Below are 19,847 nucleotides of genomic sequence, written 5' to 3'. Positions count from 1 at the left end.
CAATGTAAAACACTGATCAGTGGTTGCAGCAGAGCTGGTACATAACATGCTTGCTTTCACTGGTGGTCTGGCCTCTGATGGGTTATGATAAGCCTCTGACGGAACTGGATGGTGATGGATGGGTGGATTGGGCACTTCTTGCACCTGGGTCTTCCAAAGGGACATGATCCCTGTAACATGGATCATCAGCTAGTTGTGCTGTTACCTAACGCCCTGGTCTATGAAATTGCATGCCCAGCCCCCACCTGCCCCCTCAATCTGCACCCCTAGTTAGCAGACAGGCGGTTCCCCACTCTCCCAAGGGTCACTATACACTTCCCTTCAAACTCCCTCCCTGTCTCTTGCCTCTCTGCACCCCATCCAATGTGGGCCAGTCAAAGAGCTGGCAGCTGATTGAGCACAATGTAGGGGGGACAGGAGCATGCGCGCGCGCGTCTGTGTGTGTGTGTGTGTGTGTGTGTGTGTGTGTGTGTGTGTGTGTGTGTGTGTGTGTGTGGGGGGGGGGGGGGGGGCGGGGGCATGTTTTTCCTACAGCTAGAAAAAGGAAGTGCATTCCGAAAGCTAGCCGAGCTGTGTACCTTTAGTTTATGTGCCTATCAGCAACAAAGTGCTTGTGTCTTTCAGTGAGTCAACTCCTTTATTCCTAAATAATTCATAATTCTCAACCAGAACTTTCCACACATTATGTGGTGTCACCGCCAGACACCACACTTGCTAGGTGGTAGCTTTACATCGGCCGCGGTCCATTAGTACATGTCAGACCCGCGTGTCGTCACTGTCAGTGATTGCAGACCGAGCGCCACCACACGGCAGGTCTCAAGAGACTTACTAGCACTCGCCCCAGTTGTACGGACGACGTAGCTAGCGATGCACACTGACGAAGCCTCGCTCATTTGCAGAGCAGATAGTTAGAATAGCCTTCAGCTAAGTCAATGGCTACGACCTAGCAAGGCGCCATTAGTAGTTTATTGCCTGAATCTACAGAGTCTCACTTGTATCGTCAATAGCGATGTACAACCATGATGGATTAAAGTTAAGTATTCCAGTAGCTACGTACTTTTCTTTATAGCATTCATTACGTATCCTGTTTCAGACCTCACGCCAATCTCCACGTGAGCTAAACGCGTGCCTTTCGGCTACTTCCGAGTGGTGTGGCTGTCTTGTTACGCCACAACACATTATTATACCACCTTGTGGCTCCCACCCATCAAAACCTCGTGTTGCACACCCTTCATTACTGTCTCCTTTATTTAGCTCCCTTCTATTGCTCATCCATTTCTTTTTATTACTTTTTTTCCTCTTGCCTTTACGAAACACTCCACAGCAGCCACGATACATGTGGCTGCAAGTGACTTTTGTTACACCCTGTAGTATCGGCTGCATTCATTATGACAGCCCCACACACAACTCCATGTGCCATACAACGTCCAATAACAACGTAACACACTTCAAGCAACGCTCCCAGCCTTCCTGTCTTTGTTTCCTTTTTATCTACTACATGTGACAACAAACCATGCATGATCAAATTTATTTCGTGCTTTTGACGATGTATCGTGTGATGAAATATACCCCAGTCACAAAATTACCCCCTGCCCCCAACACATTTCCTTTCATTTCTTACACACATCAATGTTATTCAACTCCCCTACAATAACCGGTGACAGCTTTACTCGCCACTTCCAATGTGAACTACTTTCCCCAACGCTATCCCTCCCCCTTCGCCCCCCCCCCCTCCCCACCATCTCCCTCCCCACCTTCTCAATGGACCCCTGCTCTGTTTATCTGCACCAGTTCAGGAAAGTTTCCTTATCCCTAGCCAAAACCTGGTCCCATATTCTCTTCCTCCTCCCCCCCCCCCCCCCCCCACCCCAATGGCCTAACCACAAAAATCCGTATTACTGGATCCCATCCCTCCTTCCACAGCAACCTTCATCTTTTCAGATTCCACCAATCCCTTTCCCTCACAAATCCAGCTATGCAAAAAAACATCGATGGCATAGGCATCCCTCATGCCTAAACCACCTCCACTCACTCCACAAAATACTGTTACTATGTCATTCCCTACTATCTACACCTCTATCACCCAAATTGAACTCCTGATACTCCAACACCTAGAAGAACATGCTACACACTATCTCCACAAGTTATCCAGCCTGCTGACATCCTACTCCTGCCTTGGGGCACTACTATCCAGCCCCCTATCCTACCCACAGTGTTCCTCCTCATCAATCCCTCAAAGCACATTGACCCTGCCTAGCTGACCTTTTTGATGTACCCCATCCTCCAAAATCCTCCCCTACGAACACTCCATGAAATCCAGAGCCAAAAACAATCGCAAAACTCTACCAATAACCTATCGACCAAAATCCTCAGCCCCATAGAAGTTTCAGTCCTATCCAAAGACTTCACGTTCAGCCTACTCCCAGGTTTAACCATGTTGGACTTGTAAAAGGCCTACTCTCCTCCTCCCATTCGCTACAGTGGAAACACTTCTTTGCCACAAACATCTCCAACCAAAGCCTATCCATTCCCAACATCGAACTCTATCTGTTCCAGTTCACACCACTATCCAACCGTGACCCTCCCACACTCCTATCCAACCATCCCCCAGTCACCTTGCAGGAATTCCTAACTTCCAACCTGACCTCACCATCCTTCCCAGATTCCTCCCCATTAACAACCACCTTTCAACAGAAGAAAGAACTGCCCTACACAACCTAAAAACAGATTCTAACCTTATCATCTTTCCGGCACACAAAGATTCCACCACTGTTGTGATTAACCGGAATGACAACCTGGCAGAGGGCCACAGCCAGTTGTCCAACACATAATCCTACAAGCTCTGCCAGAGTGACCCCATCCCAGGAGTCCAACATAACTTCCAACCTCTTCTGAAATTCCTAGGCCCTTCCCAGAACCTCTCCGCTGAATCCATCTCCCTACTCGCACCAACAACAGCCCTCACAACCAGCTTCTACATGCTGCCCATATTCCACAAACCTAACAATCCTGGGTACCCAATTGTGGGTGGTTACAGGGCTCCCACCAAAAGAATCTCAGTCCTTTTCATCAACATTTTCAACCAATTGTCCAAAACCTAGCCACGAACATTAAACATACCAACCTCTTCCCGTACCAGCTCTCCACCATCCCCACATCCTTACCTCCCAGATCCCTACTCCTCACTGTTGATACAACATCCCCATACACCAACATCCCTCATGCCCATGGCCTTGTCGTGACTGAGCACTACCACTCCCAACACTGCAGATTCTAGACCCACCATTTCATTCCTCGTACACTTAACCAACTACATCCTAACCCATAAATACTTCACCTTTGAAGGGAAGGTATACAAACAAATCTGTGGCACAGCTGCGGGCAGATGCATGGCAGCCTCCTATGCCAACCGCTTCATGGACCATCTAGAGGAAATGTTCCTAGCTTTCCAAAACCCCAAATCCCTTATCTGGTTCAGATTTATTGGTGCAATCTTTATAATCTGGACCCAAGGCAGGACATCTTACCCCATTCCTCCAAAACCTCAACACCACCTCTCCCATCCACTTCACCTGATACTTCTCCACCCACTGTGTCACCTACCGATCTGTCAATCTCCTCCTCTCACCTGGCTCCATTCACACCTCAATCCACTTTGAACCTACCAGTCACCAATAGTATCTGCACTCTGACAGCTGACACCCCTTCTACCCCAAAAAATCTCTCCCATAAAGCCTAGCCACTCATGGTAGAAGCATCTGCAGCGATGAGAACTCCACTGCCCAGTATGCTGAAGGCCTCACAACCTTGCCCAGGATGCTGAAAGTCTCACAAAAGCCTTCGCAGACAGGAAATACTCTCCAGACCTAGTTCACAAGCAGATTTCCCATGTCACATCCTCACACACACCTGATCCTCACATCCATCCCAAGAACCAACCACAAGGAAGCACCCTTCCTGTCACCCAATCACCCAATACCACCCGGTACTGGAACATCTGAACATGTCCTTTGTCAGGGTTTTGATTATCTATCATACCTTGAAATGAGGAACATCCTACCCAATATACTTCCAACCCCTCCCCAGGTGGTGGTCTGCTGCCCACCCAACCTCCACAACATCCTAGTCCATTCTTATGCGACTGCCACCCCAATCTCCTGCCACAGGGATCCTACTCCTGTCAACAACCCAGATGTAAGACCTGCCCAATTCAACCACCCTACACCACCTACTCCAGTTCTGTCACAGGCTTTTCCTACCCTAACCCCATCACAGACCTGGCCACCTGTGAAAGCAGTCATGTTATATACCAGTTCTGCTGCACCCACTGCACAGCATTTTACATTGGTATGACAACCAACCAGCTGTCAGCTACAATTAATGGTCACTGCCAAATTGTCACCAAGAATAAGGTGGACCAACCAATGGCACAACATGCAGCAGAGCACAACTTGTGAGATTTCAATGGCTGCTTTACAACCCATGTCATTTGGATCCTTCCCACCCAACCGCGCTCGTGTGCATGTGCGTGCTTGTTTTTCCTACAACTAAAAAAGTAAGTGCATTCCAAAATCTAGGTACCTTTTGTTTGGGTGCCTGTTGACAACGCAGAACTTCTGACTTTCAGTGAGTTGTTTCCTTTATTCCTTAGTAATTATCGGAATGAAGTTGTATGAAATCAAAATACTTAATAAAGTGAACAAATTTCTGATTTCAACAACGAGGAGACTGCTTCAGTCCATGAAGGCTTCTGTTTAATTTGCAGATACATTTCCATTTCCACTAATTAAACCTTCAGGCTGTTTCATAGATATATCTGCTTGCAAATTAAAATTGAGAAAAGCAGTTTTCACATCAAACTGCTTCATATATGTGTCATACATTCCTGCCAAAGCCACAAGAATACAAATTGGTTCATGCTAAACAACAGGTCAAAAGATTTCTCCACAATCAAGACCACATTTCTGAGAATACCCTTTTGTGCATAATCTAGCTTTACACCTCATTATGCTACCATCTGTTTTACAGTTAATTCTGTAAACCCATTTACAACAAATAGCCTGGCAATCTGGAGGCAGATCCACTATACCCCAGGTATTATTCAGTACCAATGAAAGCATTTCATCTTTCATTGAAAGCATTTCATATTTCATTGAAAGCATTTCATCTTTCATTGCTTCCTATCATTTCCTCAAGTGTCCAGATGGCATCACCTCCCTTAAAGTTTGCAGCTCATCTATGACTACTTTATACGTCACAGTTTTAGAAACAAACTGGCAGGAAAAGTTAATCACTCTTAGATTCAAACCTAATCTAACAATCTTCTGTCTTGGTCTTGCACATATTCCTCTTCACCTTCAGCAGGGTGTTGAAGTTTATTTCATTCTGTATCTGTCTAGAAGTTTTAAATTATGTTGCGGAGCCCAAGTTCCATACGATATCTGTGACTTTTCATTGAAAATCACATTTTTGAAACAACGGTGATTTAATGTATGCCTTATAGACAGCTTCTGCCAAAGTGTGTCTGGAAGACAGAATCAAGAAGCATTGTGCAAACACTTTGCACTACAGAGCTGATTTCACATTCAGCTTTACCATTCTGCTCTGGTGTAAATAGTGAACTGGTTTCATGCATGATACCAGTCTTCTTGAAATGATTATGAAGTTTATCATTACCAAACTCTGTCCCACTATCAGTCCTAATAACTTTACACTTATCCTCTGCCTGCCCTACCCACCAACTGTTGAAACTTTGAGATGAAATCACTTTTGTTTTTGAGAAACTATACAAACCCATCTGAAGTACAGCCATCTTTATTAGCTCCACCTAATGATGTGTTCAAAATCCTTCAATATTGATCAGCATGAGTAAATTTTCCTGGAGCACAGTCATAGTCTGAAAAACTTTATCTGAATCCCCACTATGCAGTTTACCATACTGATATGATTCAAAGAACAACTTACTTAAAGCATTTGATTTTTAATTCTTGAATCAAACCACATTCAACCATTTTCTTCAAATTTTCAAAATTTACGTGTCCCAATCTCTTGTCATAAAAAAGTTACGTCACATGATGCACAATTTTCTTTTTCCACATAATATTTTGTAACATTGATTTTCAGCTTTTACACCACTTGCCTCTAGCTTCTCACCAAATACCTCAATCTTATTAAATGTGACTTCTAAACCTATACTGACTACTGCTTCCACTGAAAAAAGGTTTTTTTTCCAAACCAGGTAGATACAATGTATCCTCCAATGTATAAGGTTCCCATAACTTAACTGATCCAATACCTTCAGCATAGACAACTGAATTATCCCTTACTTGAACAGGAAATTCCAACTCCCTAGTAGTTGAAGCATTAAAGCCAAAGCCATTCCTTGTCTGAAGTCATGTGTTGTATTGTAGCACTATCAGCAAGCCAAGTATTGTTATTAGTAGCCACAACATTCCCAATTTTTGCACTCAGAGCTTAATCTTTAGGTTCTTGACCTTTAATCACAGAACTTTTGCTTAAATTGCTTTTCAGACACTGACCCTGACCTTAATCCCTTTTGTGATTGCCATTAACAGCTGCAAATGCAATTGTCAGTTCTTCAGTATGTGACAAATGTTGCTCTTTCTTCAATAAACTTTTAAATTACAGAAAGTCTTCCTGCTTTCATCACTAGTTGTGTAAAAAAAAAAAAAGGCCATATTTTGCCCAAAGTCCACCTAAAACTTAGGGAATTTTGTCTTTACCTCCCATTGGTTCACCAACAACTGCAAGTGACTGTGTTAATGCTTCAACTCTACTAATACATTACGGTAAAGTATGATAGAGTAACATCCTATAATTAAAGAACTGTTATTTCAATGCTAATTTATTTACTGCAGATAGCTGCTCATTAATTATTTTAAGCCGGTTTCACATAACCATTTGCTGTACTACAGTACCACATCACGTGACAGTTTGCAGCAGGTAAAATATGTACCAAATGAAATAAAAAGCATTGCTTTTGCATTAAGCTCAGTCCAAAACTTCTGTGCATTTATATCTGCAATGCCCTTACTTTACTTCTGCCAATGACATGTAGCAAATTCTCTGCTCTTTACATAACTTTCATTTAATGCTTCCATAACTGAAAATTACCTCCATCAAATCTTTAGATGCTGAAAAGCTTTGGTCAATGCATCTTTTATCTTTTCATATTTGGAGTCCCACTCTCAATGTAACTGAATGTACAAGGTGATTATAATTAAAGTTAAGCTTTCAAACCATTGTAGAAACACTATCACTGGTAAGAATGACGTCAAATTGCAATGGAATATTATCAGAGAAGGGGGGAAATGTGTAGCAGAAGAAAAATAAACAGTTACAAAATGTAGCACTAGATGGCGATGTAAGCACCATAATTTAATAATGGTTGACTACAAATGAATCATACAACAATGTGTAATACGTACATTTGATGTTAAACAAACTGTACTACTCAGTGTGCATGAGTGTAAAGGTGTGATACTGTTAGTTACGCAAGCCTGTCCATCACAGCAAGTTCATATCACATTGGATGGGAAAAATTGGTTTTTAATTGTCCTGAGGCCAAAAACTGCATAAAAAGTATCAATCAAAACCAAATCGGATTATTAGTTTCTGTGTGACTGGCGCAAAACATGTTCAATATGCTGTCCACCGTTTTCCGCAACAAGTTGAAATCAAGAAACAGCATCTTCCACAACTGATCGAAGTGTTTCCAGGGTCATGTTCAGAATGAGTCGCACAATGCATGCCTTCAATGCAGATAAGTTTGCAGTTGGAACACTGAACACAACATCTGTCAGATAGCCCCACAGCCAGAAATCGCATGGATTAAAGTCACGTGATTGGGATGGCCAGGCTGCAGGGAAATGGTGGCTGATAAGTCTAGCATTTCCGAAATGGTGCTTCAGCAGCTGCTTAACTGGATTTGTAATGTGCAGAGGTGTGCCACCTTGCATATAAATGATCCCATCCACACATCCATGTTGTCGGAGAGCTGGAATGATGTGGTTGCGCAAAAGACACTCACAGTGCTTACCAGTGATGGTACAGGTAACAGGACCGGAAGTATATGTCTCTTCGAAAAAATATGGCCCTATGATAAATGATGCCATCAACAGTGACCTTTTCAGGACAAAGTTGTACTGGTTGATTTGTGTGTGGATTTTCTGTAGCCCATTATCGACAGTATTGTATATTGACATACCCTGTCAGATGGAAGTGGGCTTCTTCTGTCCACAAAATCTTCCACAGCCAATCATTGTCCACTTCCAAGTGAGCAAGAAATTCTAAAGCAAAGGTCTCTCTTGCTGGCAGGTCAACAGGAAGCAACTCATGCACATGATTAATTTTGACTGGATAGCAAAGAAGGATGTTTCGTAGGATTTTATGCACTGTGCTCACGGGTATGTCCAATGTTTAGGCAATTCTCCGTGCACTACATATTTGAACACCACCACTAGTCTCCTCTGTGGCTACTGCTTCCACTGACATCGAATCAATTCGTTTCCTCCCTCTACCAGGTCGCACACCAAAAGAACTCGTCTTTTCAAATTTCCAAATTATTTTCTCCAGACCCACAGCAGTCATCGGACCAACCCTTTTTTCAAACCCCTCAAAGTCCAGAACTTCTGAAGAGCAAAGTGTGCACAGTCATCATTCTTGTGATACAGCTTTACAAGCAGAGCACAATCGTGCATTGAGACAGTCATGGCGAACGTTGCAGATGTGAGGAGGATAAGCCATGTACCTGGCGTGTTCATACCGACTCCAATGGGTCATGCACATGACAAGAGTTTTTATTTACATATTCTGACACATACAGTGCCATCTAGTGATCAATTTTCACATTTTTTTTCTGCCATATGCTTTCACCCCTTCTCCAGTGATATTTCGTTGCAATCTGACACCATTCTGACGAGTGGTGTTATTTCTACAGCATTTTGAAAGTTTAACTTTAATTATAATCACTCTGTATTTTGGAGGCTTGACTTATACGAAGAAAATGAAATGTTATCACAATAAATCAACATGTTTTTCTGGCCCCATAACCTGTTGAACACATTGTAATTAAGTTATATGATGAACAGGATTTATTTCTTCAATAAAAACAGAGGTTCTTACAACGCAATACACAAAACATTTCCTAGAAAACAGTGCAAACATATGCAAAAGAATCAAAAATCTTGGGCTGATCAGAAGTAGCAAATATAATGAAACACCATATAGCAGATATGTTGAGTCATACTGTCATTATTCCATACTGGATTTTCTACTACTTAAATATAAACAAACATTAGACGTACAAAGACATTATACTCGCACACTCACAGGCAAAGGTAAACATCACAACAAGCTATACCATGCAAGAGTTTGCTATTTAGCACTAAGGCCCACAGCTTATGTAATAACTATCTTCCTCCTCTATTAAAGCTGTTTTTGTGCTTTTGATTTTCTATGGCCTCTGTACATCCTAGCACACTAATGATTGGCCCTTGATAATACTACAGTATCAGAGAAACAAATTTGGCTGCTCTTTAAAACAAGTGTTAATGTTCCTTTTGGTAGTTCCTATGTATGTTTGGCTACATTTGCAAGGGATTTTGTACACTCCGTGGCCAACAGCATGTGCAAGTCCTTTGCAATGTTCAAACATCACCCAATTTTCTTGTCAGTTTAAAAACTGTGTCAATTCTGTGCTTTCTCAACACTCTGCTGAAATGACATGTCGATTTTTAACAATGGTGGGAAAAATTTTCCTTTCAGTGGTTCTTTTTCACTAGAAGCTCCAGATCTTTTAGGAGTAGTATCCTATTTCTCTCTCCTGAAAGTAATTCTTAATTACAATGAAATGAACACCCTTAGCTGCTTACAGGCGTTGACATACGTCAACGGGGACAGATGAAAATGTGTGCCCCGACCGGGACTCGAACCCGGGAACTCCTGCATACATGGCAGACGCTCTATCCATCTGAGCCACCGAGGACACACAGGATAGCTCAACTGCAGGGATTTATCTCTGGCATGCCTCCTGCGAAACCCACATTCTCAACGTATTGTCCCGCACTACATTCGTAGTGCCCCCGCCCATTATACTCATTACTCGTGGCGCGTTGCCGATTCCCGTTTGAGTTCGGGCACTGTTAGTGCATACGCACAGAAGAAGAAGAAGAAGAAGAAGAAGATGGTCAAGTGACCAGTGAGCCTTAACTATATGTATACTAAGATGGTATCTGTTTTTTCGGACATGTCCGAAAGAACAGATATCATTGGTGACCATGCAGCTCGTTAGAATGAAATTACAATGAAATGAACAACCTTAGCTGCTTACAGGGGTTTCGCGGGAGGCGTGCCCGAGATAAATCCCTGCAGTCGTGCTATCTTCTGTGTCCTCTGTGGCTCAGATGGATAGAGCGTCTGCCATGTAAGCAGGAGATCCCGGGTTCGAGTCCCGGTTGGGGCACACATTTTCATCTGTCCCCGTTGACATATGTCAACGCCTGTAAGCAGCTAAGGGTGTTTATTTCATTGTAATTTCATTCTAAAGAGCTGCATGGTCACCGATGGTATCTGTTCTTTTGGGCATGTCCGAAAGAACAAATACCATCTTAGTACGTATATATAGTTAAGGCTCACCGGCCACTTGATCATCATCTTCTTCTGTGCGAATGCACTAACAGTGCCCGAACTCAAATGGGAATTGGCAACGCGCCGCGAGTAAGGAGTATAATGGGCGGGGGCACTATGACTGTAGTGCGGGACAATACGTTGAGAATGTGGGTTTCGTGGGAGGCATGCCAGAGATAAATCCCTGCAGTCACGCTATCCTCTGTGTCCTCGGTGGCTCAGATGGATAAAGCGTCTGCCACGTAAGCAGGAGATCCCGGGTTCGAGTCCCGGTCGGGGCACACAGTTTCATCTGTCCCCGTTGACGTATGTCAACGACTGTAAGCAGCTAAGGGTGTTCATTTCATTGTAATTTCATTCTAACAAGCTGCATGGTCACCGATGGTATCTGTTCTTTCGGACATGTCCGAAAGAACAGATACCATCCTAGTATATATAAAGTAATTCTTAAATGGTCAAGCTCTTACACTCCTCTTCTCTGCTTGGAACGGTGATCAGGAATGTTCGCAAAAGCATCTGTGTCAGCGGATTATCTGTAGACTTTGTACCATAAATTTCATAAAGTTTTCTAAGTACATGTACATATAGAAATGAAATTTTACATCTTTGCTCTTCATCATTGTAAAATTTAAATTAGAATTAATATAATTTAGAAATGCAGTCAAGTTTCATGTGGGATAAGACAGGTCTTAAAAATTTTAACATACATTAATAAGTATTTATTAATATGTATTCTGTAATTCTAAACTGTAATTCCAAAATGTAGTTCATAGTAAAATTTAAGTCCACAACTCTGAACATGGTGAGATGTCAACAGACAACTGGGGTAACATTAAACAATGACCTAACTATTTGACTTCACATTTACAAACAATAAAAAAGTTAATGTCATGCAAAGAAGGCTCAAAGTGAGGTCGACTTCCCTATACTACAACCCCCCCTTTTCACTTCCTCTGTTCCTGTACACAGTTTACATTATATTCTTAATGTAAAAAGGGCACAACATGCTTTCAACTTTCTATCAAAAGCCTTATATGTGCTGCAGTAGACTTGGTGTGAGCCAATACCGGACAGATTCAGTATGCAGGGTGCAGCTTAACTGCAACGCAATTTTGTAAACATCTCTATGGCAATTCCTCTGATTAGCTTTATAGACAGCTATTGTTTTTGCCTACAGTCATTTGTGCTTTGCAATTGACAGCTTATCGAAAGTTCTCAAAGGAGTTGGGGATCTCCTCAAGTTGACTTAACTATAGAAGTATCTTAGCAGTATTAAAACTTCATGCATGATGTGGCATTTTTACACAAATCTCAGTCTTTATGATGTCTTATCTCCTGAAATGATTCGTACACTGATATATTTGTGTACATACATTCAGTGACATATGTGGATACTATCTGCAAAATATGTTGTGAATAGAATTAGCAGTAAAGAAGATAAAACTTTAAATGACATGCAAGATGTGGCAGTTTTCATGCATCTCATTGTTTATGACTTCATATTTTCTTAATTATGATAGGTAAGTGGTTGTTACCCCCACAGCAATTATTGCCCAACAATAACCAAGTTTGGTTGAAACTGGGCCATTGCTTTAGGAGAAGATGTACATACATACATACATACATACATACATACATACATGCATTTTTATAATGTTTGGATGTTGTGACAGTCAACAATTCAAACTTTAAATTTTAAAGTCAGTTTTCTTTTACCTAATTATCAGTCATTCATCATGTTAGAAAATGTCAGTCACTGTTAGCTCAAATATGAGATCACAGCATAAATTCATAATTATCATGACAGTAGTACTGTGGGAAAGAATCATTGACTTATTTAACACAGAAAGCACTGTTGACAATGTGAACTCTCCTCTGTCAAATTCCTTTTAAAACAAAATATATTCCATCAGTCTCAAAATTTTATTCCTCACACATCTAATAACACAACTTGTATAAGAATATTTTGCAGCTGAAGTCTTTTTATAATGTTGCTATCCTGTGACAGGCAAATGGAGTCAGCAGACACAAAAAGTTTCACCACAGTTTTATGACACAGTATCTGTAATCATGGGATGAAGAATACTTTTAGGCTTATAAAATGACAAAACCTATACAATTGTAAAATATTAAACAATCAATTTGGCTGCTGGCGTCTACCTTCAGGATCAGAGTGCTCTTAATGTCCCCCCCCCCCCCCCCCCACACCCACCCTTTTCTTTTTTACAGGCAGGATCCAACATGGCTTGAAATATTCTCTATATCATAACAGTGGTTCTTGTACTGTCTGAGGTAGGGAGAAATACAACATGATTAGAACAAATTTATGGCCTTTTTTTCTGAAGTCACAGAAAACAAAAGTATTATGATCAACAAAGTTCGTGGTACATATCAACAATGAATAATAGCAACAAACTCCAGAGGTTCTGTGCAAACATACCTGATGACCAAACTGGTTGCAGGGAAATGCTAATATTCGAAGTCCTTTTGACTCTGCATATTTCTCATGAAGTTCAACTAGCTCTTTGTAGTGTGTTGCCGTATATCCACATTCTGATGCCACATTTACGATAATACACACATGCCCTCTAATGACAAACACAAAAACAGTTGAAAATATAAGGTAGATTTCATTAAAGCAGACAGCAAATGAAACAAAAGCGAGTTCAATACACTATTAAAATCTGCATAAAACAGAATCTGTATATGATGCCAACCTCCCTTCTCCGAAAAAGTGTCTCAGAACTAATCAGTTGTCAGTGCTAAATATTTTTGCAGAAAATGGTAACACAGATATAGAAATGAATTCTCAGACTAATAAGTAACAATAAAATATAACTATACAATAATTAAACTTTCTTATAGTAAGACCACTCTGTTCTGTAGTGGAGGTCATTAATTGTTTAGTTACTACAAGCATGGGTAAGTATTTTAAAACTAATTAAACTATGTGCCTTGGTGATACTTTGTGGATAAGTCAGGCTACAAAACCAAATTTACAGTGTTCTCTCTGAGACTGATGCTGAGATTTGTACTGACACTGGACTTAACTTTCAGCTCTACAGCAAGAAGTATACCATGTAGCACCACTGTCCAGATTCCATGTCACACTTGAGATCTCTTTGGATCTCCTTTCTTTAGTATTGCACAGTTGACAGACTACTTCCATTCTCCTGGGAATCCTTTCTCTCCTCCAAATTAAACAGATTAGAGGGTCACTTTCCCTTGTAGAATATCTCTTCCCTCTTCCAGCATCTCTGCAGGTATTCCATCAATTCCTGGTGCCTTTCCTCTCTTCAGCACTTTTATGGCTTCTCCTACCTCTTCCATGGTCAGCAGTTGGTACTGTTACTCTATCTTCTCTGTACAATTCTTCTCCTTCTTCAAATGTGGTTGTTGCAATGTTGTTGATAGTGTCACCCACATTTAGGAGATTATAAATACAGTTTTTTCATTACAAAATTGTTAATGCTTTCATGACCACTTGTTGACAAACTGCCTATAGGTTGCTGTCTCGGGTTCTACAGCCGACATTCATTTGACGATTTTTCTAACACTTCACCAGCACGAGTGGCTGGCACTGTCAAAACTACACCCTCCTTTGCTGGTGGTGGACTGGAGCTGAGCTCGCGGCTGCAGACTATATGTACCTGGCACTCCAATGTCCAAGGGCTTCTCTGCAGTCATTTCTCTTCTTGCTACCTGCGATGTTCATTCACTGCAGCATGGGAAGCCAGCATCCATTTACCTTGAGGCTTTCTTCTTTCTTGTTGAAGCTATTCCCGTGTTTCTGTATTTCTATAGCTTCTCTGAACAAATGGTGAGATAGTTCTTCTCTACAGCCAGAACTTCCATGTCTGCAAATTTTACTACGTGGTCAGTCTCATACAGCATGTGCTCAATTTCTCCACCTGCTCTAACCTGCAATGTCGCTTATGTTCCTTGATCGTGGTGTTCATTGATCATGCAGTCATTCTGACAAACTTCTCCGCATGTGCATGGTACGCAGTATATTCCCGACATTGCAAATGGGTCCCTTTTTTCCTTTGGCGATCTAAGACACCCTTTGATCTCCTTTGTCGGTTTGAAAATAGTCTTTATGCTGCGCAATATACAGCCGATTCTGTCTGTCACTCTGGGAATGACTGGCAGAAAGGCCATACCTGACATTTCTTTTTCTGATTTGTCACTTTGCTGAGTGTTTGGCTCTGTCACAACTCTAATATAACTTGCAAGTACCCATCGCTCCTCAGAACACTATCCAGGTGTTGCATTCCGCATCTGAGGTGCTGCAGCTCACATATTAGTCCTGCTCATGCTACGAGTGTATTAATCGTGCCTCTTTTCTGTCTCGGGTGGTGGTTTGATAGTTTGTGCAGGTATCGGTCCATGTGTACCAGTTTTCGATGCGTGCTGTGTCCCAGGGTTTCACTATCTTTTGTGACCTGCACATCTAGAAATGGTAGTTTTTTGTCCTTTTCTACTTCCATGGTGAATTTTATGTTGGCATGAGGCTGTTCAAGCATCTTATGAAGTCACTGAGCTGTTCTTCGCCATGACTCCACACAACAAAAGTATCATCGACGTATCTGTACCACACCTTAGGTTTACAAGTTGCCCAGTCCAGTGCTTGTGCTTCGGAATGTTCCATGAAGAAGTTGGGCACCATTGGACTAAGAGGAATACCTATGGTGAGACATGCATGAAACGACTGTGATGTCTTGTGGGAAAATGGAACAGATATGCTCCAGAGTGTCACTGAGTGGCACTTACATGAACAAAGAAACAACATCAAAGCACCTCAGACGTGAAATGAAACACCTGGAAAGTGTTCTGAGGAGCAAGGGTACTCCACGAGTTATATTAGAAGTATAACAGAGGCAACCACTTGGCGAAGTGACAAATCAGAAAAAGAAATGTCTGGTACGGCCTTTCTGAAAAACATTACCAGAGTGATGGACAGAATCGCCCATATATTGCACAAACATGGCATAAAGACTATTTTAAAAACGACAAAGAAGATCAAAGTGTTTTTTAGATTGGCAAAGAGAAAAAGGGACCCTCTTGCAATGTCGAGAATGTACCGCATACCACGCACATGCAGAAAAGTTTATGTCAGAATGACAGGATGATCAATCAATACCAGGATCAAAGAACATAAGAGACATTGCAAGTTTGGGCAGGTGGAGAAATCAGCCGTCGCAAAGCATGCACTGTGTGAGACTGACCACATAGTAAAATTCACCGACATGGAAGTTCTGTCTATAGAGAAGAACTACCACACCTGCTTGTTCAGAGAAGCTATAGAAATACAGAAACATGGGAATAGCTTCAACAAGAAAGAAGAAGGACTCGAGGTAAATGAATGCTGGCTTCTCATACTGCAGCGAATGACCATCACAGGTAGCACCGGAAATGACCACAGAGAATTCCTCTGACATTGGCGAGCTAGGTGCATAGACTGCAGCTATGAGCTCAGCTCCAGTTCACCACCAGCAATGGAAAATGAAGCTTTGACAATGCCAGCCACTCATGCTGGTGAAATGTCAGAGACCTCATCAGACGAACGTCGGCCGAAGAACCCGAGACAGAAGCCAATGGGAAGTTTGTCAGTTTTTCCATTCCTCCATAGCTTTCATTTCATCTCTTATCATTTGTCCTGCTTGACCTTTGATTGTTGGTTGGTTGGTGGGGATTGGAGAAGGGACCAAACTACGTGGTCATCAGTCCCTCCAACCTTGGAATTACTAAAACCGATAAAACCTCACACTATAAGAGTGAACTACAATGGCCATAAAATTACAAATTATTGACTGAGAAGTAAGGGAGGAAGAAGGCTGAAGAAGAGAGGAGGGAAAGAAAGTGACTAATGACAGGGGCATGAAGGAAGAAGCACAGGTAGACAAGATAGACACTCAAGACAAAACAGACACCATAAAGAAGGGAGTGGGAAGGCAGAGGGCAGGGGTGAACCACAAAGCCCAGTCAAAGCCAGTCCAATCAGGGCGAGGGTGGAGTAAGATGGCTTGCCATCCCCTCCACCCACTGGTAAGGCTGAAGGTTCCACCCTTAAATAAAGCAATAAAAAAACCCCACCACGAAGAAATCGTAAAACTAGATCAGTTACTGAGGCACTGTCAGCTAAAGCCACAGGTAGTGAGTCAGGAAAGCTAAAAGACTGTCGCACGGCGGCTAAGTCAGGACAGTCCAGTAAGAAGTGAACCACAGTCAACATCGATCCACGATGACAGAGAGGGGGGTACTCACGACGGAGGAGATAACCTTGAGTCAGCCAAGTATGGCCGATGCGGAGCCAGCAAAGGATGACAGACTCTCTACAAGAGACCCGTAAGGAGGACCGCCACATAGTTGTAGAATCCTTTATCACCCTGAGCTTGTTCAGTGGAGGAAGAGTGTGCCATTCTGCATTCCAAAGTCCCAAAATCTGAAGACGTAATGCCACGTGAAGGTCTATTTCTGGAATGCTAATAGCAAGAGATGGCCCGTTAGCAGCCAATTTAGACAATCTATCAGCAAGTTCATTGCCAGGGATCCCAACATGGCCTGTGGTCCAAATGAAAATCACTGAGATCCACGTTGATCAAGGAGAGAAAGGGAGTTCTGGATAACTATGACCAACGGGTGGCGAGGGAAGCACTGGCCAATAGCTTGCAAGCTGCCCAAGGAGTCACTACAGATAGTGAAGGACAGTCCTGAGCAGAGGCGGAAATGGACCAGTGTGCGCAAGATTGCTACCAATTCTGCAGTAAAAACACTACAGCCATCTGGAAAGGAACAAAGTTCTGTGTGTCTCGCATAGGTGTAAGCATAACCAGTGTGACCAGCAACCATGGAGCCATCAGTATAAATCACTTCTGAACCCTGGAATGAACTGAGGAGACAGTAGAATTGGTGGCAAAGGGCATCTGGAGGGACAGAATGCTTTAATTAATGGAGAGATCAAGACAGAGCTGTGACTGAGACACACACCACAGAGGGGTACGTGTGTGAGCACAGAAAAGACGCAGTAAAGGGAAGTGCTGGAGCTCAGAAAAGAGCGACTGAATGCAGGCAGCCATGGAAAGCCCACATCATGGCCGCTGCCGCCGCAGGAGGTTGATCTCCATGTCTGGAGACCATAATTATGGTGCTTTGGAGTGCAGCGAATGCAGGCGCATAAGATATCAGCTATTGTTGGCGCAAAACTCACAGTGGTGGAATCCCTGCATCTGCGAGCAGGCTATTCACAGGGCTAGTCCGGAAGGCACCAGTTGCAAGTCGTATCCCCACAATGGTGGATGGAGTCTATTATTCACAATGTCGAAGGTGACGCAGAACCATAGACAGGACTCTGTAGTCTAAACAAGACTGGACCAGTGTTTTGTACAATCGCAGGAGAATATAGCGGTCTGCACCCCAGGTGGTATTGCACAGACATCTAAGAACATTGAGATGTAACCAGCACACCCTCTTCAGCTGGTGAAGATGAGGGAGCCATGTCAACCGGGCACTGAAGACCAGACCCAAGAAGCGATGGGTGTCCACCATTTCACGGGATTGGTCATCGAGGAACACCTTCCTCTCCTTCCACAACAGCAAAACTGTTTCAAATGTCAGTTGCATACCTGTCCTTGTCATCTTCCAGTAGATCTGCATTAATTTTTCCAGTCTGCATCACTTCTCCTGCAGTTTCTACATTCTTTCCTTTCACAAATAGTTGTCAGCACAAAACATTCAATAGATTACTACAATTAAATTTAGTATACTTTCAGATAAAACCACCTTTCCCTCAGTGCATGCTGGTGCTGTCATACCAGTCACCGAAATTTATGATAATACTGTACTGCGGTGTGGATTGAGAGGTGCATACAATAGACAGACTTAAAAATTTCATTTAACAACAGCACAGTGTGTTATTTGAAATGGTTGTTTTAATGAAACTATGTGACAATAACATCACAAAATTTCACATTTTTTTCCATTTGCATGTAGAATCATTATGAAAATGACAGAAGAAGTTGGTGAAATCAGGTTTATGTTTATCACTAACTGGCAATGGTGGCTTCTCCTAATTTGTTACAAAATGTACTGAATGTAGCTGGTATCAGATTTCAGGAGAGCCATAATTTTGCTAGCTAGATAGCACTAAATCCAGGCATATTACCTGCGTAACTACATGTTAATGCTGGAAATGAAGTTCCTGACCAATTACAGTTCTGTAATTCTTTTCACCACACGATGGGAGTCACTGTGATGCAGCTTTTAAATACTCATTGAAAGCATAAGGGAAACTTTAAGACCTGTTAACACTTTACAGATCATCATTCTCCCTTGCATTTAAACAATAATATTCACATGTAACACCAACAGAACAGAACTTCCACATCACATGCACTGAACATTCTCTGTCAAGATATTTTGTCATTGACACTCGAGGTCATGTCAGGGTCTATAGATGGGCACATGATCCTCCAGTTCAGCTTTAACCTTGTCTCAGGATGGTTAACTCCACTGACTTAATTCACTGGTTGGTTAATAACTAGGGTGTTCAACTTAACTGAATTTTCTTTTGCACTTAAATTTTTTTACTCCATATCATTATTTCTTATCCATTACTAAGACAGAAGTAAGAAACAAAAATGAAAAAGAAGCCACCACAAAATAGTACCAAAATTGAAAGAAAAATTATGTGAGAATTTTCTACGAAAATAACAAAGAAATTGGTCATTTATTGCTGCTTCTTTATTAATTAACTTTATCTTTAAAAATAAAATAAAAATGACGAATTTCACCGACATTCTATGATTACCTCAAAGGAAGACAATGACAATGGAGATTACCACATAATGTTAAAGGTACATATTTTCCAAACCATTTCTGGTAAATGCTAGAATGGTTACTTCATCAAAGCTACAGCAGTCCACCTGTCTTATCGTCACAAAAATACATTGTATATCCTGTGTGTTTGTATATTTTGAGCTATTTATTTTCATTGTATTGTGGTGGCAAATCATACATCATTGTGTGATGATCTCCGTTTGAATACATTGTGTGATGATCTCCATTTGAATAAATAAATCAAATCAATAGCAGAAATAGAAACTAGTTCCAAAACACCCTTTAGGTGGAAAACAGCATTTTTGGCAGAAGTTGAGAATAGCAACGCCCATTCTGATCAAATGTTGGTTCATGTAAGCTCT

At 41.9% G+C, this 19,847-nt stretch overlaps 1 protein-coding gene and 3 non-coding genes across 7 annotated transcripts in view; 2 read left to right on the top strand and 2 right to left on the bottom strand.

Annotated features, from left to right (window-relative positions):
* LOC124798068 (phospholipid hydroperoxide glutathione peroxidase-like) overlaps window positions 1-19,847 on the bottom strand; it is a 54,949-nt gene that overhangs the window by 23,794 nt on the left and 11,308 nt on the right. For all 4 annotated transcript variants that reach the window (XM_047261301.1, XM_047261303.1, XM_047261304.1 and 1 more), the window contains one exon: window positions 13,088-13,235. In XM_047261301.1, coding sequence (XP_047117257.1) covers window positions 13,088-13,235 — 148 coding nt within the window. The remainder of the gene's footprint in view (window positions 1-13,087; window positions 13,236-19,847) is intronic.
* On the bottom strand, window positions 9,933-10,006 carry Trnat-ugu. Its single transcript has one exon. It is a non-coding gene; the product is annotated as a tRNA-Thr (tRNA).
* On the top strand, window positions 10,410-10,483 carry Trnat-ugu. The gene has a single exon. It is a non-coding gene; the product is annotated as a tRNA-Thr (tRNA).
* Window positions 10,855-10,928, top strand: Trnat-cgu. Its single transcript has one exon. It is a non-coding gene; the product is annotated as a tRNA-Thr (tRNA).

The sequence above is a fragment of the Schistocerca piceifrons genome, chromosome 5 (genome assembly GCF_021461385.2).
Source record: "Schistocerca piceifrons isolate TAMUIC-IGC-003096 chromosome 5, iqSchPice1.1, whole genome shotgun sequence".
Lineage (NCBI taxonomy): Eukaryota > Metazoa > Arthropoda > Insecta > Orthoptera > Acrididae > Schistocerca > Schistocerca piceifrons.
The sequence above is the reverse complement of the archived record's forward strand: the minus strand, read 5'-3'. Positions and strand labels throughout refer to the sequence as shown.